The following is a 25,083-nucleotide window of genomic DNA, read 5'->3' as shown; positions in this document are numbered from 1 at the left end:
AAAAGCATCTGGCAGTCTGGATTTGGCCTGCAGTCGGACTACTGACTACCCTCTCTTAGGGATTCTCTCTGTAATGTTGCTCTGTCCCCGCTTCTTGTTCCTTCTGACCCTCTTTGGATACATTTACACAGGGAGTGGTAGTCTGTGGCAGCAAAGCTCAGAGCCGGGTTGACAGACTTGGGTTGCCATGCTAAAAACAGCTGCGTATTTGTTGAGGCATGGGCTTTGAAGCCCAGAGGTTTGTGTGTTCAGAGCTCAAACCACAACATCTAAGCCTTTTAGGGCCTATACGGGAGCTAGTGAGCTCTCTGGCCTGGGCTCCAGAATAAACAAGGAGTTTAAAGGATAGCTCTTCCTGTCCCTGCAGGTCACAAATCCTGCCACCTGTCATACTCACCTTTAAAGTCTGTTTGAATTATTAGCAAATAATCTTTTTTTTTATGTCAACAGCCTCTGTGAATTTCTCCTTGTTGAAGACAAGCAAGCAATACTGCCCAGAGTGAAAGGCAGGCCAAGTACCTCACACGAATAAAGATTGAAGCACTGATTTTTCAAACCCTGCCCCTCAGAAGGGAGATGGGTCTAAGGAATAAACAGAACTGCATGTGGCTGTTTTGCAGTTTACTCCCAATAGAAATGCACAATAAATCTTAAATCTACTATGCAATGTCACCACAAGAGGGAAAATACAGGAGACCCTTGCAATTCCCGGGAATGCTATTTGTGGTTCTGCATATTCACAGGTCTCCTGTCCTGTCCTGGAGGCAGCAGAGGCTGGGAACCATAGGGGAACTCACTCTAGCTCCCAGCAGCTATGGCGAGTTCAGGAGCCGTGGGGAGCTAACCACATGGGCTGGCAGTATTCATGAATTTTGCCATTTGCGGTGGATGTGGAAATGCCATGAAGTGCAAGGGATTCTTCTCTGAAAAAAAATCTAATATGTCTTTAAAAATGTAATCTAATGTGAGACAATGAATGCTATTATGCACTAATCATAATTATATGGTAATTGTATGGAATCACTACAGTGCAGCATTTTATTGGCTGAAAAAATATCATTTTGTGTGTGTAGGGAGGGCCCTGAATGCTACTGGGCTATTTGGCTAAGGGTGGTCGAATTTGCCGTTGGGCTATCTTTCTTGTTCTTCCTTAGTTTAACCACTGAGTGGCAACACCTGGATTACAGCCAAACTAATGACAGTCAACACACTGATTCTCAATCCCCAGGCAACAGCAACTCAATCAGCACACAGCTGTGGCTCATATGACATCCTCAAGGCCATACAGGTGGTCTATATAGTGTGTGAATGTGGCCCACAAGAGAACTGTAAATATGGTCTACAATGGTAAATAGGCTGAGAATCACTGCCTTACGGTACATCTCACAGCAAAGTAAAAGCTAGAGCTGGCCTATGCTAGCCAACGTGGGCTCAGGCTGAGGGACTGTTTCATTGCTATGTATATTTCTGGGATAAGACTGGTGTCCAGGCTCTAGGATCCTGCAACGTGTCTCTTACTCCACTCTGGCAGTGAACAGAGGCCATAGAGGATAGTGGGTGGGGACAGGGCAGTAGAGGGCCAGTGTATGCTGCATGCTGCTGTGCTTCACCATCCAGAGTAGCCCAGAACCTGGGAAGCATAAAGTACCATAAAGATTTCCAGGCTGTGCCTTATAAGGTGTGAATCCAGAGATATGAAGCAGTCTGTCCAGAACTTGGTTTTTGTTTATGGTGTTTTAAGGTGTGGAGAGATGCATCCTACAAATGAATTAAAAAAAGTCAGAAGAAAAATGTAAAGCAACCTTTGAACAGCTCCTTTACTTTCTCATAGTGTCCCTTGACCAGGCTTTGCTCTTGGATATGGAAGCATGCACAATTCAAGCTGATTCCATCATCTTTATTTGTTTATACTTCCAACGACAGATCTATTTCTGCCCTGCCTCTCCCTCAAGACATCAAGTTCTTGCACACACTGTATTTTCCAAAATTCCTTCCAATAGAAACTCTGACTTTTGGAAAATACTCTAGAAAAACAATGTTTACAAGTGTATTTATGTTTTGTACGTTACCAACCTTGAACAGTGCGTCACATTCAACTCCTTTTCTTAAGATTACATAGTGCCAGAGCCAATTCACAAACCACAATTTTACACTTTAGTTGATTAGCCTTTCATTATGCAGCTTCCATTTAATTTGACTTTAAAAACTATTCAGGCTAATTAATACTAGCTGAGATACTGCCTTTATTTTTGTTTTTTTGCTGCAAAATGATCTACGCAGCAGGGCAAAGCATACTTATTTCTCCCATTCCTCTCATGACATCAGGGAAGGTCTAGACGGTACTGAGTCCTGCTATGAGGGCAGGGGACTGGACTCGATGACCTCTCAAGGTCCCTTCCAGTTCTAGTGTTCTATGATTCTATGGCTCTTATGCTACTATTTTAAGAAGCACTGAATCAGCTGCCCAGAGGACTTGCTCACAAACTCACGATGTGGTACACAGCATGTCACACAAATCGAGAACTGATTTTCATAGAAAGGATAGATAAGGCTTATGTTTTACCCTCTAAATGCTCACATAAATAAGCTTTCTTATGAACATTAAACTTCATTTGCCAAACAGAGAACAAATTAGCAATAGGACTATGTGGAGTTTTCACCTCTTAGCAGCGGCAAACTGAACAGAAGCCAAAATGTTATTTAATCCTATTTGCTTATGTAGGACTTAAATGGTACCTAGAGTGAATTTCACCCTGTGGGCCTAATTCTCATTTCCATGAAGGACTGTTAACATTGGGCCATAAAAAAGCACAAATTATATCGACTCCCATTTTAGGGCCTCTTTACACTACCAGAGTTGTGTAAAGTGTCTAAGCGTATGTCTGCACTGCAGCTGGATGTGTGCTTTTCAGCTTGAGCAGACAGACGCATGCAAGTTCTGCTCAACCAAGCATGCTGTATAGCTGGGAGTAGCTGGGTGGCAGCTCAGGCTAGCCAACTGGATGCAAATTTGCCCAGATAGCTTGGGCACATATTTGTGCAGTTAACTTGCATCACCACTCATACTACCCATGGCTAATCTGCAATCTTTCTGAATCAATGGCCCTGTGACTGCTTTATCTTAGGGAGGCAGTAGCTTGCCATCACTGTCCCTGGGACTAGTGCAACTCAAGAACACACATTCTTCTCCAAACAAACAATCATAAGGCTGTGAAAGTTTGGGCACATTCCAGTTCCCACTGATGTCCTTGGGAGTTCTGTCATCCCACTCTATGGTTCAACTGAAGAAACTACATAAACATATTATTAAATCCATCCTTGTGAAGGAAAGCAATTAAGACAAGTGAGGAATTAATAGTTTATGTTTAAATGTGTTCACCAGATCAGAAGCGGCTGAGAAACATTCAGGCTGTGTCTACACTGGCTCGATCCCACTCAAAAGCAGCTGCTCTTGCGCAAAAACTTGCTGCCTGTCTACACTAGCCGCGTGTTCTTGCACAAGTAAGCTGACATTCTAATGTATGAAATCAGGGCTTCTTGCGTGAGAACTCTGACACTCCCGCTCAGGAATAAGCCCTCTTGTGCAAGAGCTCTTCCAGAAGAGGCCAGTGTAGATAGGCAACATGAATTTCTTGCACAAGAAAGCCCTATGGTTAAAATGGCCATCAGAGCTTTCTTGCACAAGAGAGCATCTACACTGGCATGGATGCTCTTGCGCAAAAGCAAATGCCAGTGTAGACGCTCTCTTCTGGAAGTTTTTGCAGAAGAACTCTTCCGCAAAAGAGTTTTTGTGTGAGAACGTGCCAGTGTAGATGTAGCCTCACTGTAACAGAGCAGAATAAATACTGGATAGCATCAAGCATGGAACGGCTGTAGGCTATGACAACATATCTCCAGAATTCCCAAAAAATCTTGGCTTGCGCAGTTCTTCAGTATGATCATCAGTGAAGGCAGGCTTCCGAAGATATGGCACCCCAAAAAAGCCATTGACCTCCCAAAGCCTGCAATGGACCCAAGTCAAGCATAACACTAATCATAGAATACCAGAACTGGAAGGGGCCTTGAGAGGTCATCAAGTCCAGTGCTTAACACTATCTAGATCATCCCTGATAGATGTCTATCCAACCTACTCTTAAATATCTCCAGTGATGGAGATTATGCAACCTTCCTAGAGCAACTGATTTCAGTGTTTAACCACCCTGACACTTAGGAAGCTTTTCCTAATGTCCAACCTAAACCTCCTTTGCTGCAATGTAAGCCCATTGCTTCTTGTCCTATCACCAGAGGCGAAAGAGAACAATTTGACCTAGGCATGACCATAGACTGCACACTGAGTTACCATGCTCAACTTAAGAAGACATAAGCTAAAGCTAAGACATGCAATAATCTTCTTAGCAAACTGACAGGTTTGTTGGGGGAGGGGGGAGAAGGGGATTGTGTTCCATCTCTATTGATGTCAGCTTCTGCAACCTCGTATTTGGTGGTGAATTACTGTGCAACAGTATGGATTTGTCACACACCAAGCTAGTGGCTATGTAGTTACATGTCGTCATGCACAACATCTCCCGCACCATTTATTTGACTTCATTGCCATGGCTTCTAGTTCTGAGCAACACTGCTTCTCCTCATAACAGATGAGAGGCTGCCACTAGCAAGTTAGTGGAAAAAGTATGCGGCCACCTAAGCCAGCCCCTGAACAACGACCTTTTAAAATCACCAGCTGCTTGTTTGCTGTCACCTTGCCCATTATGGTCTCATCCTCTATGTCAGGATGCTAGGGCGGAAACACTGGCAAGAAGAATGGATAGCTGTTATAATCCCCTGGTTGTCCCATTGCCAATGGTCCCTGTTGAACAGGTCCCAGACTGGGCAAGGCCTCTGTGCAACCAACCAGTATTGCTGGAGCCTTCATGATGGCCCTTTGTGCAGCTGCAGTGCAACACTGATGATGACACCCATTGTCAATGAATCCTGCTGACTAGGATCAGTGGAGATCTAGAAGAACTGCATCATGCCACTGAAGATGACATCACTTGGATAAACGACTGTGCATATGCTAAATAAACAAATTAAGCCCATGCTAAAAGTTCAGCATGTGCATTACTGCCCTTCCTGAACAGAGATGCTTTCCTGAACTGGGGCCTGATGAGCTTTTAAAACTTTTAAAACCAGAATTTTAATCCTGCATGGATCTAAACCTTCTGATGTTAAAACTATCTGCTACAGACCTAAATTTAGACCTATAGACCTAAGGAGCTATAAAACTAAATTTAAAATTTAAACTATTTCTCTGACATCAAACAGAGATTATTTTCCACCATTACCAGAGCAGCTCTAAAATACTCAATGTTCCATGGAAGGAAAAGAAAGTTATTTTTTCTTTTTTTTTTAATTACAATTAGTGGCCCCAGGACAGCAAATATTATGGAAAATATTCCAGTTCTGGAGGGACTGTGAAACAAGTGGGTTTTACAAAAAACTTTCTACTATGGAGTGTCTTTAATATATTCAGTGCTCAAAAATAAATTTTCCCCAATCTTGAAAGCCCTATGAATTATTACACACTATAAAAAATCTTGGCTTACTAAATGGTGACTCTAAAACATTAGATATTTCTTCAGAACTTTTTTCCCTGGCAATGTAGAATCTCATAAAGTATCCTGCATTTCTCATTCAAAAGCAAGGCAGAATTCTGTTGGCACAAATCACTTTTTGCCGAACACTTTCTTTTCCCAAAAGTTTACTTAAAGAAGACATGGTAGTTTAGCTTCTAAAGTTAAGAAGGAAATATTATGGATTGAGTAACTTACTCCATGAAAGTCATCTGAATATTGCTTGTCCTACAAACACATATTTATAGCAGAGTTAAACTTTATTTCTAAGAAACTTTCTGCGCTCACTTCAAACATTCTTTTCTCTAGCAGAAGTGGCTTAAATCTTTCTGTACTCACCTGAATTATCCCACAGTGATCAATGCTGGGTCACAAATCTTCTTTAGACCCAATACAGGCCGTTCTTGCTATAAGTCCAAGATATGTTCCAAAAAACTCGGACTTACAGCGAAACAACTTAAAGTGGGGAATTTTCTTCCCTGTGGCTGACTTTCATTTTTGCAAATTGGGGATTTTTTGCGTGACTTAAGAGCAGGGAATGGGAGGACTTACAATGCATCAGTTCTTACAAGCATTAATGAATTTAGTGCAGAACAGATGTATACTGGGGCACATTATAGCGGGGATGTCCTGTAACTGATCTTATTGTAGGTCATTGCAAACCAGCACCAACTTCACAAGGAGCAAAATCTGTCCCACTTTTTGATTCTCTAGCAGCCACTCACAGATAACTCAATTTCAGTGCCACCTACTGAAATTTAAGGCCAAGATTTCTAAAAATAGGTTTTAAAAATAGATGTTAAAATCCTTTTATAGGCATCCAAATAAGTAGACGTTCATTAGTGCTTAAGTTTTCATTAGCTCCCTCTGAAGTCAGTGGGGTTTTCTTTAGGTCAGGCCACTTATTTAGACACCTAAATAATAATATAGGAGTGTAATGTTATTTTTGAAATCATGACCTATTTCTAAAGAGGCAATATAAGCATTCATAATATAGGACTGTGTCCCTACAAACCAAAATGATCACAGCAACAGTAATTCAGACAATTGTTGGATTATTTTGTCTGTGCTAGTGCAAGCAGAGGTACTGATAAAGATTTTGGTGTAACCCAACACTGCAATCATGCAACATACCATTGACTTCAGAGAGTTTTGCCTGAGCAAAAAACTACAGGGGGAAAATGCCATCCACATGCATCAATGTACAGGGAAAATTAATGGGGCATGTGGTGAAAGGATCAGTGACTTAGTAGCAAGGGAGGGAGGCACTTGCCAAGGGAAGTTCCTTCCCATAGGTGTCTCTAGCATCCAGCTGGATGAGAGGGGTGCCAATTGGCCTGTATTGGATTCAGCCCAGTGAAGTGATCACGTGGAGCTTTCTGAGCTTTGTTCCAGCACCTACACTACTCACTTGAGCTAGGAATGGAACCGGGCCTGACAGATTCTGTGGGCTGAGCCAATTATGTGATTTTTCAGGGGATCAGTAGGATTTTTTTCTCCCACTGGGCAAATGGCAAAGGACTCAGGAGTTTTTTTGCCTTCCTCACAGCACCAAGCCAGAGTGGGTTAAGTAGAAATGCGCTTAGCACCTGAAGTATTAGGCAGTGATGTTTATTTGTTGCAACTTGTGGCTAGTTTCTAGTGTGGTTAAGAGTAAATTCCCAGAGATAAAAGACCTGGGATTTCAGTGATGGATCATGGGTTGATGTCATAGCCTATGACAGTGGTCCCCAACCTTTTGAGGTTGTCGGGCGCCAGGGGGCTTGGCCGTTTGCCCGCCGGGCGCCAGGGGGCGGGGACACTAGCGTGCCTGGGGGCGGGTCCCCCCTTGCCGCTCGCTCCCCCCAGCTGCGCGCCCGGGGGTGGCCCCCCCAGCTGCGCGTCCGGGGGCGGGGCCCCCCCATAGCCACGCTCCCGGGGGCAGGGCCCCCTCCAAGGGCCGCGCGCCCGGGGCCGGTGCTCCCCCCCCCCGCCGAGTGCCGCGCGCCCGGTGCCGGCGCTCTCCCCCTCCCGCCGAGTGCCGCGCACTCCCCCCCTCCCGCCGAGTGCCGCGCGCCCGGCGCTCCCTCCCAACCCCCGCCGAGTGCCATGCGCCCGCGCCCGGCGCTCCCCCCCTCCTGCTGAGTGCTGCGCGCCCGGCGCTCCCCCCCTCCTGCTCCCCCCCTCCCACCGAGTGCCGCGCGCCCGGCGCTCCCCCCCTCCCACCGAGTGCCGCGCGCCCGGGGCCGGTGCTCCCCCCGCCGCGCGCCCGGGGCTGGCGCTCCCCCCCGCCGCGTGCCCGGGGCCGGCGCCCGCCTCTGCCCCCCCCACCGAGTGCCGCGCGCCCGGCGCTCCCCCCGCCAAGCGTGCTCCCCCCGCAAGCGCCCGTGCGTCATGTGCCCGGGGCCAGGCCAGCCCCGAGCACCTGGCGGGCGCATTGAAATGCCCCCACGGGCGCCATGGCGCCCGCGGGCACCGTGTTGGGGACCACGGGCCTATGAAGGTTGTAAGGTCTCACCCTAAGGCTGAATCTACACTACTAGGTTATTTCAAAATAAGTTATTTTGAAATAATAACTCCCCAAATAACTATTTCAAAATAAGCTTATTCCTCTTCACAAGCAGGAGTTATTAAACAACAAGCCCATTATTTCAAAATAACAGGCGTGGTAGTGTGGATGCTCGCCTTGCTATTTTGAAATTATATTTTGAAATGTAGACAAGCCCTAAGAGCCCCACTGTGCTGCATGGGGAAGGGTGTTAGGATTAAGGGACAGATGGTATTGGGGGAGGGATAGCTCAGTGGTTTGAGCATTGGCCTGCTAAAACCCAGGGTTGTGAGTTCAATCCTTGTGGAGGCCATTTAGGGATTTGGGGCAAAAATTTGTCAGGGACAGTACTTGGTCCTCCTGTGAAGGCAGGGGACTGGACTTGATGACCTTTCAAGGTCCCTTCCAGCTCCAGGAGATAGGCAATCTCCATTAATAAGTCCTGGGGGTACACTGTGGAGAGAGCCATCCCCACATTATGAGTTGTATGCTTAGGAGCCCTGGAACCTGGTGCCAATTACAGGTTATATTGTAAGGAAGCCTGTAGCCCCACACTGGAGCCAATTAAATGCTTGGTGATAGATATTAAAAAATATTGGTGATGGATAAGTAGCATCCCTCCCAGGTTAGACTTTAATATAAAGTTGTGGCCTGCCACTTAATTTAGAATCATAGAATAATAGGACTGGAAGGGACCTCAAGAGGTCATCGAGTCCAGCCCCCCGCCCTCAAGGCAGGACCAAGCTCCGTCTACACCATCCCTGACAGATGTCTATCCAACCTGTTCTTAAATATCTCCAGAGAGGGAGATTCCACCACCTCCCTTGGCAATTTATTCCAATATTTGACCACCCTGACAGTTAGGAATTTTTTCCTAATGTCCAATCTAAACATCCCCTGCTGCACTTTAAGCCCATTACTCCTTGTCCTGTCCTCAGAAACCAAGAGGAACAAATTTTCTTCTTCCTCCTTGTGACACCCTTTTAGATATTTGAAAACCGCTATCATGTCCCCCCTTAATCTTCTTTTTTCCAAACTAAACAAGCCCAGTTCATGAAGCCTGGCTTCATAGGTCCTGTTCTCTAAACCTTTAATCATTCTTGTCGCTCTTCTCTGTACCCTTTCCAATTTCTCCACATCTTTCTTGAAATGTGGCGCCCAGAACTGGACACAGTACTCCAGCTGAGGCCTAACTAGCGCAGAGTAGAGCGGCAGAATGACTTCACGAGTTTTGCTTACAACACACCTGTTGATACAACCTAGAATCATATTTGCTTTTTTTGCAACAGCATCACACTGTTGACTCATATTCAACTTGTGGTCCACTATGACCCCTAGATCTCTTTCCGCCATGCTCCTTCCTAGACAGTTGCTTCCCATCTTGTATGTATGGAACTGATTGTTCCTTCCTAAGTGGAGCACTTTGCATTTCTCTTTATTAAACCTCAACCTGTTTACCTCTGACCATTTCTCTAACTTGCTAAGGTCATTTTGAATTATGTCTCTATCCTCCAAAGAAGTCGCAACCCCACCCAGTTTGGTATCATCTGCAAACTTAATAAGTGTACTCTCTATCCCAATATCTACATCATTGATGAAGATATTGAACAGTACGGGTCCCAAAACAGACCCTTGAGGAACTCCACTTGTTATCCCTTTCCAGCAGGATTTAGAACCGTTAACAACAACTCTCTGACTACGGTTATCCAGCCAATTATTTGTCTGTCCTAATTTTGCCTTTGTGTCCACATCAATGGCTTTTATTTTCTAAAATATCCTTGTCACTCACTGGGACTCCTCCTCCTTGATCAATATTGCCTCTATATTGCCTCTATTCATATTTCTTCTCTCTTAAAAAGTTAATGCAGCTTCAGGATGGAGATCCCCTAGTGTCATGGATCAATTCCTCGAGGCCCTTTTTTAGGGAGTCTCCAGAGGCAATGGCCTGCAGGAGGTGCCCTGTCCGAAGGAGGTGGAGGGTACTGGTGAGCCATGTGTCCAGAGTCAGCATAAATCTGGGCATGATGAGGATCCAGTAGATCCTCCAAGATCCAGGCAGATTTCTGGGGATCGGTGTGTTATGAGTTTTCAGCCATTCTTTGGGGGAGGTACAGATAGTGGTGGAAGGCAAGTCCTCTGCCCAAGTCCCTCTGTTACTGCAGAATAATTACAGCAATTTAACTGTGAAAAACCTAAGAGACTTTTTCATCCCTTGTACCCTGCAGCGGATTTTTCAGTAGGAGAGGCTAATATCTCAATCACTTATGACCAATTTATCTACAGTAAATATAAAGAATATGAAAAGAGAAATAGACCAGAAATTAGATTCCTTAATTGGAGAATGTTGTCTCTGAAAGAAGTTGAGGCAAATGAGGCAGGGGAGGACACACAAAAAAGAAAAAGCCAACAATGAGAACAGATAACTTTTTATAATCAGTTCATATAAAGGAAAGAAAAATAAGACTAAGACACTTTCCCTTCATTAAGTTAATTAAGAATAGCAACATTCTGTCCTGTATTCCTGCTAATATGTTTGATACTTTTACAAAATACGACAGTGTTGCCCTCTACCGACTTTTGAAACCCACTATTAATTCGCATTTAGAAGCACAAAAGGGAAGCTAAACAACATGAATGACCCTAAGACCAGGGATTTTACCATTATAACGTTTCTCTGACGTGAAAATTAGGATATAAAGGACAGAATGACAATATCAAAAGCACATCTGGAACAGTGTAAGTAAATGAAAAGGACTGAGGGAAGATCAAATTGTTGGCTTCATTTGCAACAATTTCAACTGTGTAAAACTGCTTCTCTGATACTGATGGTACATAAGTGGTTCATATCTGTTAAATGTGTATAAATAAGAGAACATCTAACAAGCTAACAATGAGTCAATATTTTGCATCCTTAATGGATTTTAACAGTATATTACTATACGTAGAGGAGCAAAAGTATGTTCAGTGCTATACAAAATATGGATCAAAAGGCAGCCCCTTAACTCTGAGAAGGTTCCATTACATAATAAATTCAGAAGTGCAATAAGATGTATGTGATGTATACAATTTAAACACAGTGGTTCTCTTTTATCACCAGAAGGTGGCACACAATGCACAGTTTATACATATTTGTCCATTTCCACACACACACACACACACACACACACACACACACACACACACACACATCCCGCCTCATTTTACTTCAGCTTAGAACTTTCAGCCTTTTAGAATAAATAGAGTCTGACAGGTTTAGTTTATTTTGTGTAATAATCACAAAAGATCCTTTCTGCAAATACAATAAATGTTATCCAGGAGCAATCTGGAGCAAGTGCTATTGATATTTATACCACATGTGTTGATTGAAAAATAGTTGGCTAAAACAGTGGAATATGAATCTTTCCAGAATGTTATGAATATCTCCTAACATATGTGTTCTGGGACCTATAAAAGTGAGTTTGTTACAATTTGAGGGAAAATATTCTTATTATAAATTGAAAGGAAAATAGAAATCTATAGTATTAGCTTCAGCAAACTAGTAAAAATAATTTTCATAGCCATTGCCCTGATGGTCTGTTACTTATTAGAGTATATGCTTTACATGATATAGCTCCATTTTTGTAATTTGAAACTGATGATTAGAACATGAGAGAAAGTGTTTTGGAGAGAGAGAGAGAGAGAAAATGAAATTAATGAAATAGTGAGACAGGAAAAATATGTTCAACTGCACATAACAAATGTCATATTAAAACTTTTTTGTTTGATGATGTTAATGGTGACTTAAATTGTTCCATGTAATACAGTCTAATAAATCTAGAATCCCAAAGCATTCTGTTCAGACTAGAGACATTATTTTTGTAGGCTTTTTGGACACCAGTCATTCAATGAAAGAGCACACTGTACAGTCACTAGCTAGCCACTAGGGGATGCTTGAAAGTTCACACTCCCCTTCCCTCCATCCTCATAGCTGCACATCTCAACATAATCTCTGCCAGTTTGCATGGCAGGCCATTCCTAGCTCTAGCTCTTCTGCACTGTTGAACAATGTTCTGCTGAATGAGCCACTAAGGTGTCAATTTTTGTACGGATCCATAACTAATATTTTCTGTATGGTGCAGTAAGAAAATTATTACATGCTCATCCACATGGACTGTACTGCCAAGAGAGAGGCAAGTGTGTGCACAGTGAGTGAAACAGAGAGTGCAAAAGTACAGTATGTAAAGAATTTCCCAGAAAGAAATCCCTGGGTTGCACAGCTGTAGCTGAATATAGAATCTGGTTCAACATAAAAAATACCAAAGCCAAGAAAATGTGTAGGCATTTAAAGATTCTGCCAAGAACATGGCACCATGAAATATGCCATAGTGTGCACACAGACACTTTCTGTTCCCTCATACATCCTTTTTTTGTGTGGCATGGCAAGCAAATAAATGGCCTGCATGCAACCATAGTCACTCAGCTGCATGAATAAAGCATGCAGGTAGGGTTGCCAGATGGTTTCAACAAAAAAAACCAGACACACCTGACATTACATCACAATCTACATTACATCTTATTTAGAAAATACCGGACATTTATATTTTCTCAATTTGATTCCCAAACAGAAAGCTAAAATACTGGACTGTCCGGTTCAAAACCGGACGCGTGGCAACCCTACATGCAGGATTAGGCCTTGCTGAGCGCTCCTCAACGTATCTTGCTGAGCTTTGTGTGGTAATACATAATGTGCCAAAACAGGCAGGCTGTCATTCACAGAAAAGAAGTCAGACATTGCAGCAGAGCAAATAAATCCTTCTTTTAGCCTACTTACAACAAAGGACAATGCGGGAAAATGCCCATGGGTCTAGTCAGGGTCTCCTAGATACTAAAAGAAGAAGCCTACCTTCTAATCAACATTATCTGTAGATACTGATGAGGAGGAGAAAGAATCCGTAAACCCACAAATCTCACAGACCTATATTTGATATTTCTCCAATGAATTCCTGGGGGATGAATAAATAAATAAATACAAAGGTAACAACAACAACAACATCATAAGAACATAAAACATAAGAACAGCCAGACTGAGTCAGACCAAAGGTCCATTTAGCCCAATATCCTGTCTGCTGACAGTGGCCAATACCAGATGCCCCAGAGGGAGGGAACACAACAGATAATCATCAAGTAATCCCTTTCCTGTCATCCATTTCCAGACAAACACAGGCTAGGGACACCATTCCTACGCATCCTGACTAATAGCCATTGATGGACCTCCATGAATTTATCTAGCTCAACATGTGCTTATCACTTTTCATCTTCAAGTCTCAGAAAAGAGGTTACTCATCTTCCTGTAACTGACGTTCTTCAAGATGAGTGTCCCTGGGGGTGCTCCACACCAGGTGTTGAGAACCCCAGAGCTTCTTGATGGATTTTTCTCAGCAATGTATTGGGGGTCGCGCATACACGGCACACGGGAGCCTCCCTCAGTACTATCGCACATGCGCAGTCTCCCTCCCTTCAGTTTCTTCTCTATCTGGAACCCAGCAAATAATATATTAAGATGTTATCATAAGGGCATTCTGAAGTAGAGGGGAGGAAAGGAGGGTAGCGGAGCACCCCCAGGGACGCTCATCTTGAAGAAAATCAGTTACAGGAAGGTGAGTAACCGCCTTTTCTTCATCGAGAGGCATCCCTGGGGGTGCACCACATCAGGTGACTACAAGCAATATTTTCTTATGGAGGCAGGGACTTCAGATCAGGTAAGTATGCCGTTTGTAGTACAGCTTTTGCTAGTTTAATATGCTAGAGGGGTCCTGAGGTAAGTGCATAATGTTTTTCAAAGGTGTTTTCTGATGACCACATGGTTGCTGCGCATAAATCATGCAGTGGGATTTTCCTCAGGTAAGCAACGGACGTGGTGACTACCCTTGTGGATTGTGCCCGAATCGGAACTGGTGAACGTAGGTCGTTTAGCGAATAACAAGTAGCAATGCATTCTGAGATCCAATGTGACAATCTCTGTGGTGAAATTTGTTTTCCTTTACTATGACCTGCAATGGAGACGAAAAGTCGAGAAGAGGATCTGAAAGATTTTGTTCTTTCAATGTAGAAGGAAAGAGCCCTCCTGATATCTAGGGTGTGCATCTGGGCTTCAAATGCATTAACCTGGGGTTTTGGAAAGTATACTGATAAGTATACTGTCTGATTCAAGTGGAAAGGGGAGCACACCTTGGGGAGGAATTTTGGGTGCAGTCGCATCATGACCTTGCCCTTAAAAAATATTGTGAAAGGTGGTTCTGCCATCAGAGCAGCCATTTCGCTCACTCTGCAGGCTGATGTTATTGCTATCAAGAATGCCGTCTTTAAGGATAAATGGCATAGGGAACATGTCACTATGGGTTCAAATGGTGGTTTTGTGAGGGTTGTTAATACCAAGTGTAAGTCCCAAGGCTCTTGGGGGGGGCACCTTTGGGTATAGAGCCTGGAGACCTTTCAAAAATTGCTTGGTTACTGGGTGTGCGAAGACTGTAGCGTCTTCCACTGTTACATGGAAGGTTGCAATGGCTACTAGGTGGACCCTGATTGAGCTGAGTGTTTGAGGTATAGCAGGTATTCCAGTATATCAGGAAGTGGAACGTCTTGTGGTCATATGTTACGAGAGGTTGCCTAGTGAACAAATCGAGCCCATTTGCTCATGTATATTTTTCTTGTTGCCGGTGCTCTGCTTTGTAAGAGGACATCACGGACTTGTTGAGAGCACTGCAGTTCTATGCCTGTGAACCATCTAGGAACCTTGAGATGGAGTGTGTGAAATCATGGGTGAGGATACATGATCCCTGGTTGACAGAGAATGTTGGGATCGTTCGGAAGCATGACTGATGTATTGCTAGCCTATGTAGGAGGGGAACCACGGCTATTGGGGCCAACAGGGTGCAATGAGAATACCTTTTGCTTTGCTGTTCAGAATCTTTACGAGGACTCTGCTGAGGAGAGGAAACGGGGGAAAAGTGTAATGTAGGAGTGCATGCCAGGTTATAACAAGATCATCCTCGGAGAACTCTCCCCACCCTGGAGCAATAACCTGGGAATTTTTTGTTGATAGAGGTGGCAAATAAATCTATATCTGGGAAACCCCATTGGTTGAAAATGTCGGTGAGGAGTGCATAGTTGAGTTCCCATTCGTGCTCTTGTGGCAGGGCTCTGCTGAGGGCATCTGCTGTTGAATTGAGGACCCCAGGAAGGTGGCAAGCGGATGTGAGAATGTCTCTGGCTAGACACCAATTCCAAAGGGCTATCATTTCCAGGCATACAGTGTGTTATCGGGCACTGCCCTGCCTGCTTATATAGAACAGTATATCAGGAAGTGGAGCGTCTTGTGGTCATATGTTACGAGAGGTTGCCCAGTGAACAAATCAAGCCCATTTGCTCATGTATGCATGTGGTGTTGTCTGTGTATATTTTTTACGTGTATTCCTGTGACATTGGGTAACAGTTCTTGGCATGCCAGGTGAACTGCCCTGAGTTCGAGGGCACTGATACGGAGCATGCGGTCTGCCGGACACCATATGCTGTGTGCTGTGCGGCTTTCTGTATGGGCACCCCAGCTCATAAGGGATTCATCTGTGGTGACAACTACAGAGAGGTCCAGGATTTGAAAGGGGATGCCTATGCACAGGTTGCATGATTTTGTCCACCAGTGTAGGGATGCTTTCACTGGGTGTGGTAGTGTGAGCATTTTGTTCATATGACGGACATGTGGCTTGTGCTTCTGTTGGAGCCAACCTTGGAGGCATCTCATAAAGAGACGTGCATTTGGGACCACAGGATTGCATGATGCCATGTGACCTAATAGTGGAGGGCAGTCATAAACCCTTACTACTGGCATCTCTTGAAGCAATTTTGCGAGTTGACTGATGTGAGTGAATCTGTTGGTAGAGAGGCTCTGGCTGTGATCGAATTGAGCTAAGCGCCGATGAATTGGATTGTTTGGGTTGGCATGAGTGTTGATTTGCCGTAATTTATTAGGAAGCCTTATGACTGAAGGCAGGTTATCACAGTGATGGTATCTTGATAACAGTCTTGACAGGTCCTTGCTTTGATAAGGCAGTCGTCTAAGTACAGGTAAATTGTAATTCCTTGTTTTCTGAGGTGAGCAGCGATAGCTGCTAGCATCTTTGTGAATATCCATGGTGCAGTGCAGAGACCAAAGGGCAGTACCGTATACTGGTAGTGTTGGAGACCTTTGGTGAAATGAAAACATTTATGAGAGGGGCGAATGGATACATAAAAATATGCATCCTGAAGGTCGAGGGAAGAAAACCAGTCACCAGACCCCAGAGCTGGGATAATAGTATTTAGGGTGACCATTTTGAATTTCTGTTTCCTTATGTATTTATTTAGTAACCGAAGATCAAGGATCTGCCTCCAACCACCTGTCTTCTTCTCTACAAGAAAATAATGTGAATAGAAACCGGTTCCGTGGAACTCTTGGGTTACTGATTCTATGGCTCCTAATTCGAGAAGATGGTCAATTTCTTGTTGTAAAATGATTTTGTGAGAGGGATCCTTGAAGAGGGACGGGGTGGATGGTTGGGAGGGGGGAGAGAAAAGGGATGGTATAATCTAGGGAGATGGTTTGAGTTACCCACTTATCAGTGGTAATAGATACCCAATTTGAAAGGAAAAGTAATAAACAAAATAGGAAAGATTTGGAACCAATCTTAAGCTCTGGTGCATGTGATGTAGTTTTACATCTCTCGACTGTTGTTTCAAATTTGTTTGCTGGGTTGGGATGAGCGGTTGGGGTTATTAGTCTGAGGGCGCCATCTGTGTTGCCTGCTGCACCCCCTCTGTTGGTATGGGCATGGTCTTGTCTCTGGTACTGGTAAGTGAATTGTGGGTACCTAGGTCTCTGATATGGATGGTACCTGTACTGTCTCTGTCTCATCACAGGGGTTTAGATACTGAGTGACCGCAATATGGCTCTGGAATCTTTCATCGATTGGAGCAGTTCATTGATCTTTGCAGAAAATAGCTTTTGTCCATCAAACGGAAGGTCTTCTACCGATGGTTGCACTTGGCGGAGAAAAGCAGAAGAGTTGAATCAAGAGGCTCGTTTCATAGTGACTGCTGTTGCCATAGTCCTTATAGCTCTGTCTTCTGCGTCAAGTGTGGCTTGCAGGGCTATTCGTGATATTATCTGGTTTTCTGAAACAAGCGCCTGAAACTGTGCCTTTTTGTTGTCAGGGATATCTTCAATAAAAGTATTGAATTTTGTATAATTATTGAAGTCGTATTTACTTAATAAAGCAGCATAGTTTGCCACTCTCATCTGAAGAGCGGCAGAGGCATAAACCTTCTTTCTGAAAGTGTCCAGACGTTTATTGTCCTTTTCGGATGCGGTGGAACGATTTTGTTGTTTGTTTCTCTGCTGTGCAGCATCTACTATGAGGGAGTTGGGTGGAGTGTGAGAAAAGAGGAATTGAGAATCCTTGGAAGGAACATAGTATTTTCAATCGGCTTTCCTGCATGTTGGTGGGATGGATGCAGGTGTTTGCCATAGGGTTTTAGTGGGCTCCAAGATGGCTGGATTAATAGGAAGTGCCATCTTTGTTGCTGTACTGGGCTGGTGGCTGTTAGTGAGTTCATGCTGAGAAACCTGAACTTCTTCCATAGATATATTGAAATCAATAACAACTCTTTTAAATAAATCTTGGAAAGAGGAGAGATCATCGGTGGTATGAGTAGCAGGTGGTAACAATGCCTGCTCGCTCTATGGCTGAGGCTGCATATGAATGTAATATAGATGTAGAAACCAACATCAGAGAGCAATGGCTTTCACTGTCAGTTCCCCTCATAGAGGTGTGGGGTGACACGTTTAAAGGAGAGCAGGGTTTCACCATATTCTTTGTCTTACATGGTCTCTTTTTATATTGTTGAGGTGGTTGATAGAACATTTGCCACTATGGGAGGCAAAGCATAGGCGGTGGCATCCAAAAATAAAGAGCCCAGGCAGCCATTTGTGTTCTAAGAAAATCTGGTTGTTGCTGATAAGCAGACCATGTAGAGCCCTCCATATATGGCTGAGGTGAAAAAACCGGTAAACATTCCTCCTTGTCCTCAGAGTGGGGGGAGGGAAAGTCAGAGTAATCAGAGAATGGAGATTGAGGATGTATGTTATCAGTCAAATTATGCGAATGTAAAGTGGGAGAGATTGCTTGGTCTTTGTGGTCCTTGTGGCTAATGAGGGGAGTATGCAGCATGGATAACTCTGCTGACTGTAAACAAGTTGCCTGAGCTGCTGAGGCTGCGCTCCTCTGAGGTTTGCCCCTGGTAATGGCAGAGAGGGGCTAGCACCCAGTGGTTGGTCTGTGAGGGGATTCCTCCATGCTGTGACAGAAATGGGAAGATCTCCTATGGCGTTTGTCCTTGTCAGAAAATGACATTTTAAGTCGCAGCTGTCTGTCTTTGCGCATGTCTGGCTTAGCGCAATTGGTGACAGGCATTAAATTCTTGCAGAGCCCGCAGCTTTCAAAGCCAGGTGGCTGGAGATCGCAGTTCAAGACTGCAGACAGTTTTTTTTTAAACTAACTCTAAACAAGTAAATTAGCTAACTACTAACAGGAACTGTGGAAATAAACTAACTCTAAACCACTACTTGAAGAAAGAAGTTTGTGAGGAGAAATCTTTGTGAGAGCAGGAGAGTTCCATCGGAAGCCGGGGGGTGGTAGAAAGGAACTGAAGGGGGAGGGGTTGGGCATGCACAATAGTACTGAGAGAGGCTTGTGCGCACCACGCGCCGCGCATGCACGGCCCCCGATACATTGCTGAGAAAAATCTGTCGAGAAGCGCTGGGGCGCTCAACACCTGATTTGGAGCACCCCCAGGGATGCCTCTTGACAAAGAACCACTTTGCAAAGATGAGAAGATATTGACAATCCCAGTAAAAGGTAAAATAATTTCAGACACATATTAATCCCCTAACAAGTGAATGGCAGAATCAGGAATAAATTCAGGTCTCCTGGCCAGTTCACTTGTACTCATGAAGATTCTACATGAAGGATCAAATTATTGAATATGTTTTATTTACAACATGAGCTTCAGTTGAACCATTCACAAGGAGATATGAAAGATGCAGTCAATAACGTAAGACAATACACTATATTTCCTTTTTCTGCATATATTGTCTAAGCATGCAATGTTCAACCTAAACTAGTGAATGGGGTCCTCCTTCACCTCAGTGGATGCAAAGTTGGTGTGACCAAGATGGTCTTCTGGGATAGGGTAGTTTTACTAACTGCACTTGAGTACCTAGAATTTGCAGGATGTGCTGATTGGATGCAGTGCTTTGATTGCAGAGAGAGTGCCAGGCTCTCACTATCAATTTCGTGTGTAATCAGCATGCACACCTCACTTCACATGCCCTAGCTTTACATGAATGTAAATTTAGTAATACCGGTAGGAAAAAAAAATCTGCCAACCCTCATGGACAATAGTAAACAAAATGTCTGGCAGGCCAAACATAGAACTTCAGTGGGCTGCAGGTTGCCCACCAATGGACAAAGCACTTTGGGAAATGCAATTTTAGTAAAAAATTCAACACAGCACTTAGGACATGCTCAACTTTAAGCACATGATGTACCCCATGGGGACCACTCACATAAGCAAAGTTATGCACATACATAAGTCTCTGGAGGATCTAGATTTAAATGTGCTATCCTTATAGAGTACAGAGACATGCTGGTTACGTCTAGATTGGCCCCTAATTCCAGAAAAGTCATGCAAAGCAGGTAAGTCAGAATAGGGAAATCCGCGGGGGATTTAAATATCCCCCGCGGGATTTAAATAAACATGTCCGCCACTTTTTTTCCGGCTTGGGGAAAAGCTGGAAAAAAGCGTCTAGACTGGCGCGATCTTCCGGAATAAAGCCCTTTTCCAGAGGATCTCTTATTCCTACTTTCAAGGAAAGGGCTTTATTCCGGAGGATCGCGCCAGTCTAGACGCTTTTTTCCGGCTTTTCCCCAAGCCGGAAAAAAAGCGGCGGACATGTTTATTTAAATCCCGTGGGGGATATTTAAATCCCCCGTGGATTTCCCTATTCTGATTTACCTGCTTTGCATGACTTTTCTGGAATTAGGGGCCAGTCTAGATGTAGCCTGTCAATTCTTTTCAAGTGCACTTTGTCAGAGACCAAGCACTAAAGTGTCCTGCATTTTCACCAGGGTTTGAAGAAATCTAAATAACGTGTTACTAACTTTTTAAACAAAAGTCTTCATTTTTGTTATAAAGCAAATTCTAGCAGGTTTGTTCCCCTCTCTTTTAATAACACAGATTAATAAGGCTTTTTAACTCTACTGATGGAGCAATTCAGTGGCATACAATTTTTGATTAATGAAAGGAAGACAGAAAAAGTGCCTTTACCTCATTTTTCAGCTCATTTTTCTGCTATTAGTTTGATGGAAGTTTAAAAAGGGCAGGCTACATTTCTAATTCACAAATAACGTCTACTTCCTCAGCAATTACAGGAAATAAGGCAATGAGATAAATCATTTTAAAGTCAACAGTGGTATATGTTTTAGCCTGCCCCTCTAACACACACAACTCTAAAGTGTGTGGGAATCAAAAGTCTCTGGTGTGACTATTAATTTATATTTAGATTACTAATGCTCACACATTTTAACAAAATTAATACTAACAGTGTGACTTGAACTCTGCTGAAACTGAGACGCAGGTCAGTTGTACAAAGAGTTGCCAAAGTATAGCTGGAAAATATTACTTCCCCAAAGCAATAGACTTGGTATAAATAGCAAATAACAGAGCTACATGTCCCAATATCCATCAGTCTGGCACCGCTATTATTTAAAGCTATTTGTAGAACTATTTAAATTCATATATTTCTACTATTATTTTGGTCTAATATCAACATCTTTCTCTGGATAACTGCAAATAGTTTCCCAAAAACAATAAAAATGGAAATGGCACACTGACTTGCCTAACAATTTATTTTCAATCAGCTGTAACTTTCGTTGTTTCCAAGTACTAGTGCAAAGTAATTGACAATGTGCTAGCTGAATATTCAGCTATGATTGTAATTAAACAAGACTCCAAAATATTGGCCCATGCTTTATTAAAATAATAAATTAAAAATACTTATACTATGGTTATGGCAAATTAACTTTTAAGGTGATTAAATTTAAAACAAAGTAATAAAGAGATTAATAGGTAAAATATCTACCCATAGAAAAGTAAGATGAGACACTGAATTACTTAACACCTGTAGCTTCTACTTGAATGCTACTCCAGAGATGTTGAACTAAAGAAGCTCTATACATTTGTGTGTCATAGAATCTAAAGAGCCTCATCCTGTTTGCCTCTGTCTTGCAGCTGCAAAATGCTGGTTGAAAGAGGTAAACTTATTTTGCCATCAACTTTACAGTTATGTGGAAATGAGACTGGAGATTTTATTTGCAGTTCTATATGGTCCACACACATGAGCATTTCCTACAATGGCAAGAGACTATAATAGTGCTGCAAAATATATGATGGGCAAGTCAGCGGGCTATCGAGCCAGTACGTAAGATGGTTATCAGATTTGGTGGTCCTTAAACACTGTGATGAGTCACAACCCATCTCTCGGAATTTACAAAGTGAGAGACAGAGAGTTTGTGTATGTATGTATGTCTAAGAGAAAAGAGCAAAATGACATGCCTAGTAAAAAGGAATAATGTTCCATTGCTACAGGTGTCTTGGGAGACTCAAGGTGAGCTTTTTTATTCCAACAATACAAGGAACTTCAATCATAGAATCCTAGAATCATAGAATAATAGGACTGGAAGGGACCTCAAGAGGTCATCAAGTCCAGCCCCCCGCCCTCAAGGCAGGACCAAGCTCCGTCTACACCATCCCTGACAGATGTCTATCTAACCTGTTCTTAAATATCTCCAGAGAGGGAGATTCCACCACCTCCCTTGGCAATTTATTCCAATATTTGACCACCCTGACAGTTAGGAATTTTTCATGTTCTTGCTTACCTGTCACTGGACATTCAATTGTAATGTTTGCTCCAATTCTCGCCTCTATCACACCTCCAACAATTATGGAGAGATTACTAACTTCCAGATTTGTGACATTTATTCCAGAGGACAAAATGACAGGAGCCTCTTCAAAAGAAAAGGAAATTATCATTTTAAAATATATTTAAATTTGATGTGCTGTATAGACCTTATATTTTATATTACCATAATTTAAGCAGAAATAAGTTTGAAAAGAAACGTACAGATAAGTAGGAAGGATCAGCCAATTTGGCTTATGGATAGTGTGGTTTTAGTTGAAATACAATTTAACAGCAATCAGAAGACCTTATAGTCTATTTACTACCTTAATCACATTTAATTCAGATTTGGAAGTGGAGGGTGGGTGTTAGTGCTAAAGAAAAGAGATGATTCATGATATGACAGATGCCATGATCAGTGTTACCTGCATACAACAGCGAAGAATTTGCCATATCGGACCCAAAGTCGTTAACCACCACACATCCATACATGCCAAGCTCCTTTTGGGTAGGATTGAGAATCTGTACTTTTCCAGTGCTATCCAAAATCATTCTGAAGAATAGTTAAAGAGGGGAAAAGGGGTTATTCATGTCAGAGCAAATCCTGTGCCCAGCTCACATCTCAGCTGTAAACCAAGTCTCTCTTTAAGAATATAAGAGGAAGAACCTTCCCAACAATGTTGAAGATCAGCAGCAGAACCGCACTGAAGAAACTATCCTAGTCCAATAAGTAGAGAACCCTCCATGCTTGAAGTGTGCCCCCTCTATGATGGCAAGGAGAAGCAATGAAAGAGCATGTGAAGATATAGCTCCCCCAACTCATCCTCTCCTCTCAAACAGCAAAGTGGAGATGCAGTCTGCGCCATGCAGGAAATGGACAGCATCTGCATGTTCTCACCAGACCTTTCTTCCTTACTGTGTAGCAGAACAACACTGGTTCTGTTGCTAAGAAACCCTCCATGATCATTGGGGAATGGGCAGAATTTGACCTGAAATGAACAAGTTTTTGTGGGACAATAATAAAAATGAGCAATTTACTTTAGACCCCAATTTACTTTAGCACTGTAGAGCATAGCTGGCTTGTCACCTTAAACCAGCAGTTTTGGGAACAATGTGTGGTGGCTAGGGTGTGACTTATGGAAAGCTTAGGCCTGGCAAGTGGTGGGACCTTCGGTTCTCAGAACGGGGAGGAAATAAGGATCAAGGATTTACAATTGTAAGGGCTACTTCACTTTGAATACTGATACAGTTTGTAATTATATTTCCAATTCATCATAAAGCTACAGCCTTTCCACAAAATACTGTATGCCATCTGTACCTTTTTTTCTAGTATCTCAATAGCAAGGTACATGACCTAAAACCATGTGGGAAGAGTCTGAAAATGCTAGCCTGATGTATTTATACTTTTCCCCCTTGTTAGAGTTCCAAGCAGCTAGGAAGTTTAATACTAATGTATACCAATGCATATATAAATAAATTGCTGATCTGACATCCTACTTGCCTGTCTAAACTTAAAAAATAAAGCTATGTTATGTGGAAAACAAAAAAGTGTAATTCATGTATGGCAGAAAAACTGGCCTCCCCCGATCTACTGGCAAATTAATATTTGTATAGTGCAGCACTCATCCCAACAGCATATTTTGCAAATACATTAGTATTCGTCTCATACATTTCTGAGTATATATATGCTATTTTTCTTACTACAAAAAGGAGGGGGCTGGAGACCCAGTTGTTACTGAAACCATAAAATGGTAAGGGTCTCTATGTTAGAACAAAAACATGCTATATCAACAAAACATGCTAAAAATGAAAACATCAGACGCAACACATTTTCATTCTTAAAATATAACCTTATATTTGACATCCCTGCTTTGATTGGCTCATAGAACTGTATTTTCTTGGCAGTGGGGTAAATCAGTTACATATATGTTGAGAAATATCCAAAATGCCTTTATCATTTCAGAATAATTTCTTCATTACTCAAAGGATAGTTATAATTCCAGCAGGCTAAATCATAAAGCTAATATTAACATTATCAGGTGAGTTTCTCAATTACCATCAGTGGAGTAATACTATTTGCTCAAAACTGAACAAATATCAGATAATATATTCCGAGAAAATGTAGAGAAAAGTGTATTACCAAGGGGCAAAAGTCCCTTTTGCGCAAAACTTTTGCGCAAAAGGGCCAGTGTAGACACCTGAGATTCGTTTTCCGCAAAAAAGCCCCGATCGCGAAAATGGCGATCGGGGCTTTTTTGCGGAAAAGCGTGTCTAGATTGGCCACGGATGCTTTTCCGCAAAAAGTGCTTTTGCGGAAAAGCATCCATGCCAATCTAGACGCTCTGTTCCGAAAATGCTTTTAACGGAAAACTTTTCCGTTAAAAGCATTTGCGGAAAATCATGCCAGTCTAGACATAGCCCCAATGTATATATTGTGGTTGTAATATAAGGTCCTTTTAAATTTTGGCATTCTATTATCTTTAATAGAAGAATATGTAAGTAATGAAGGAGTAAAACATTCGTAAGGATTTGTGGTTTCTTTTAGACACAATATTATGTTTTACAAATTATGGCCAATGGAGACATCTAAAAGTTCATGCTAGTTTTAGGGAAAGTAAAATTTTAGGAGATATATCCTATCTATAAAATGGTGAATAATACTAGAATTGATAATAGCTCTAGAACTGGAAGGAACTTTCTAAGTGATCCCCATCTGGTATAGAATCATATGACTGGAAGAGACCTTGATAGCTTATCTAGTCTAGTCCCCTGCACTTATGACAGGTATAAGTGTTATTTAGATCACCCCAACAGGTATTTGTCTAACCTGCTTTTAAAAATTTCCAAAGATGGAAATTCCACAGCTTCCCTAGGCAATTTATTCCAGTGCTTAACTACCCTGACAGTTAGGACGT

The 25,083-nt window shown here is 42.7% G+C and overlaps 1 protein-coding gene across 6 annotated transcripts in view; it reads right to left on the bottom strand.

The window, feature by feature from the left end:
• Nucleotides 1–25,083, bottom strand: part of ADAMTSL3 (ADAMTS like 3) — a 395,806-nt gene that overhangs the window by 38,855 nt on the left and 331,868 nt on the right. For all 6 annotated transcript variants that reach the window (XR_012895741.2, XM_006139251.5, XM_075897127.2 and 3 more), the window contains exons 22-23: nucleotides 22,594–22,721; nucleotides 22,149–22,277 (exon numbers count right to left, since the gene is read on the bottom strand). Coding sequence is in view for 5 of the 6 variants with exons in the window: in XM_006139251.5 (XP_006139313.3) it covers nucleotides 22,149–22,277; nucleotides 22,594–22,721 (257 nt within the window). In the remaining variant the exon portion in view is untranslated. The remainder of the gene's footprint in view (nucleotides 1–22,148; nucleotides 22,278–22,593; nucleotides 22,722–25,083) is intronic.

Source organism: Pelodiscus sinensis, chromosome 14 (assembly GCF_052426305.1).
Source record: "Pelodiscus sinensis isolate ZL-2025 chromosome 14, ASM5242630v1, whole genome shotgun sequence".
NCBI classification, from domain to species: Eukaryota; Metazoa; Chordata; order Testudines; family Trionychidae; genus Pelodiscus; species Pelodiscus sinensis.
Note: the sequence above shows the minus strand (reverse complement) of the source record. Positions and strands in the feature narration are given on the sequence as shown.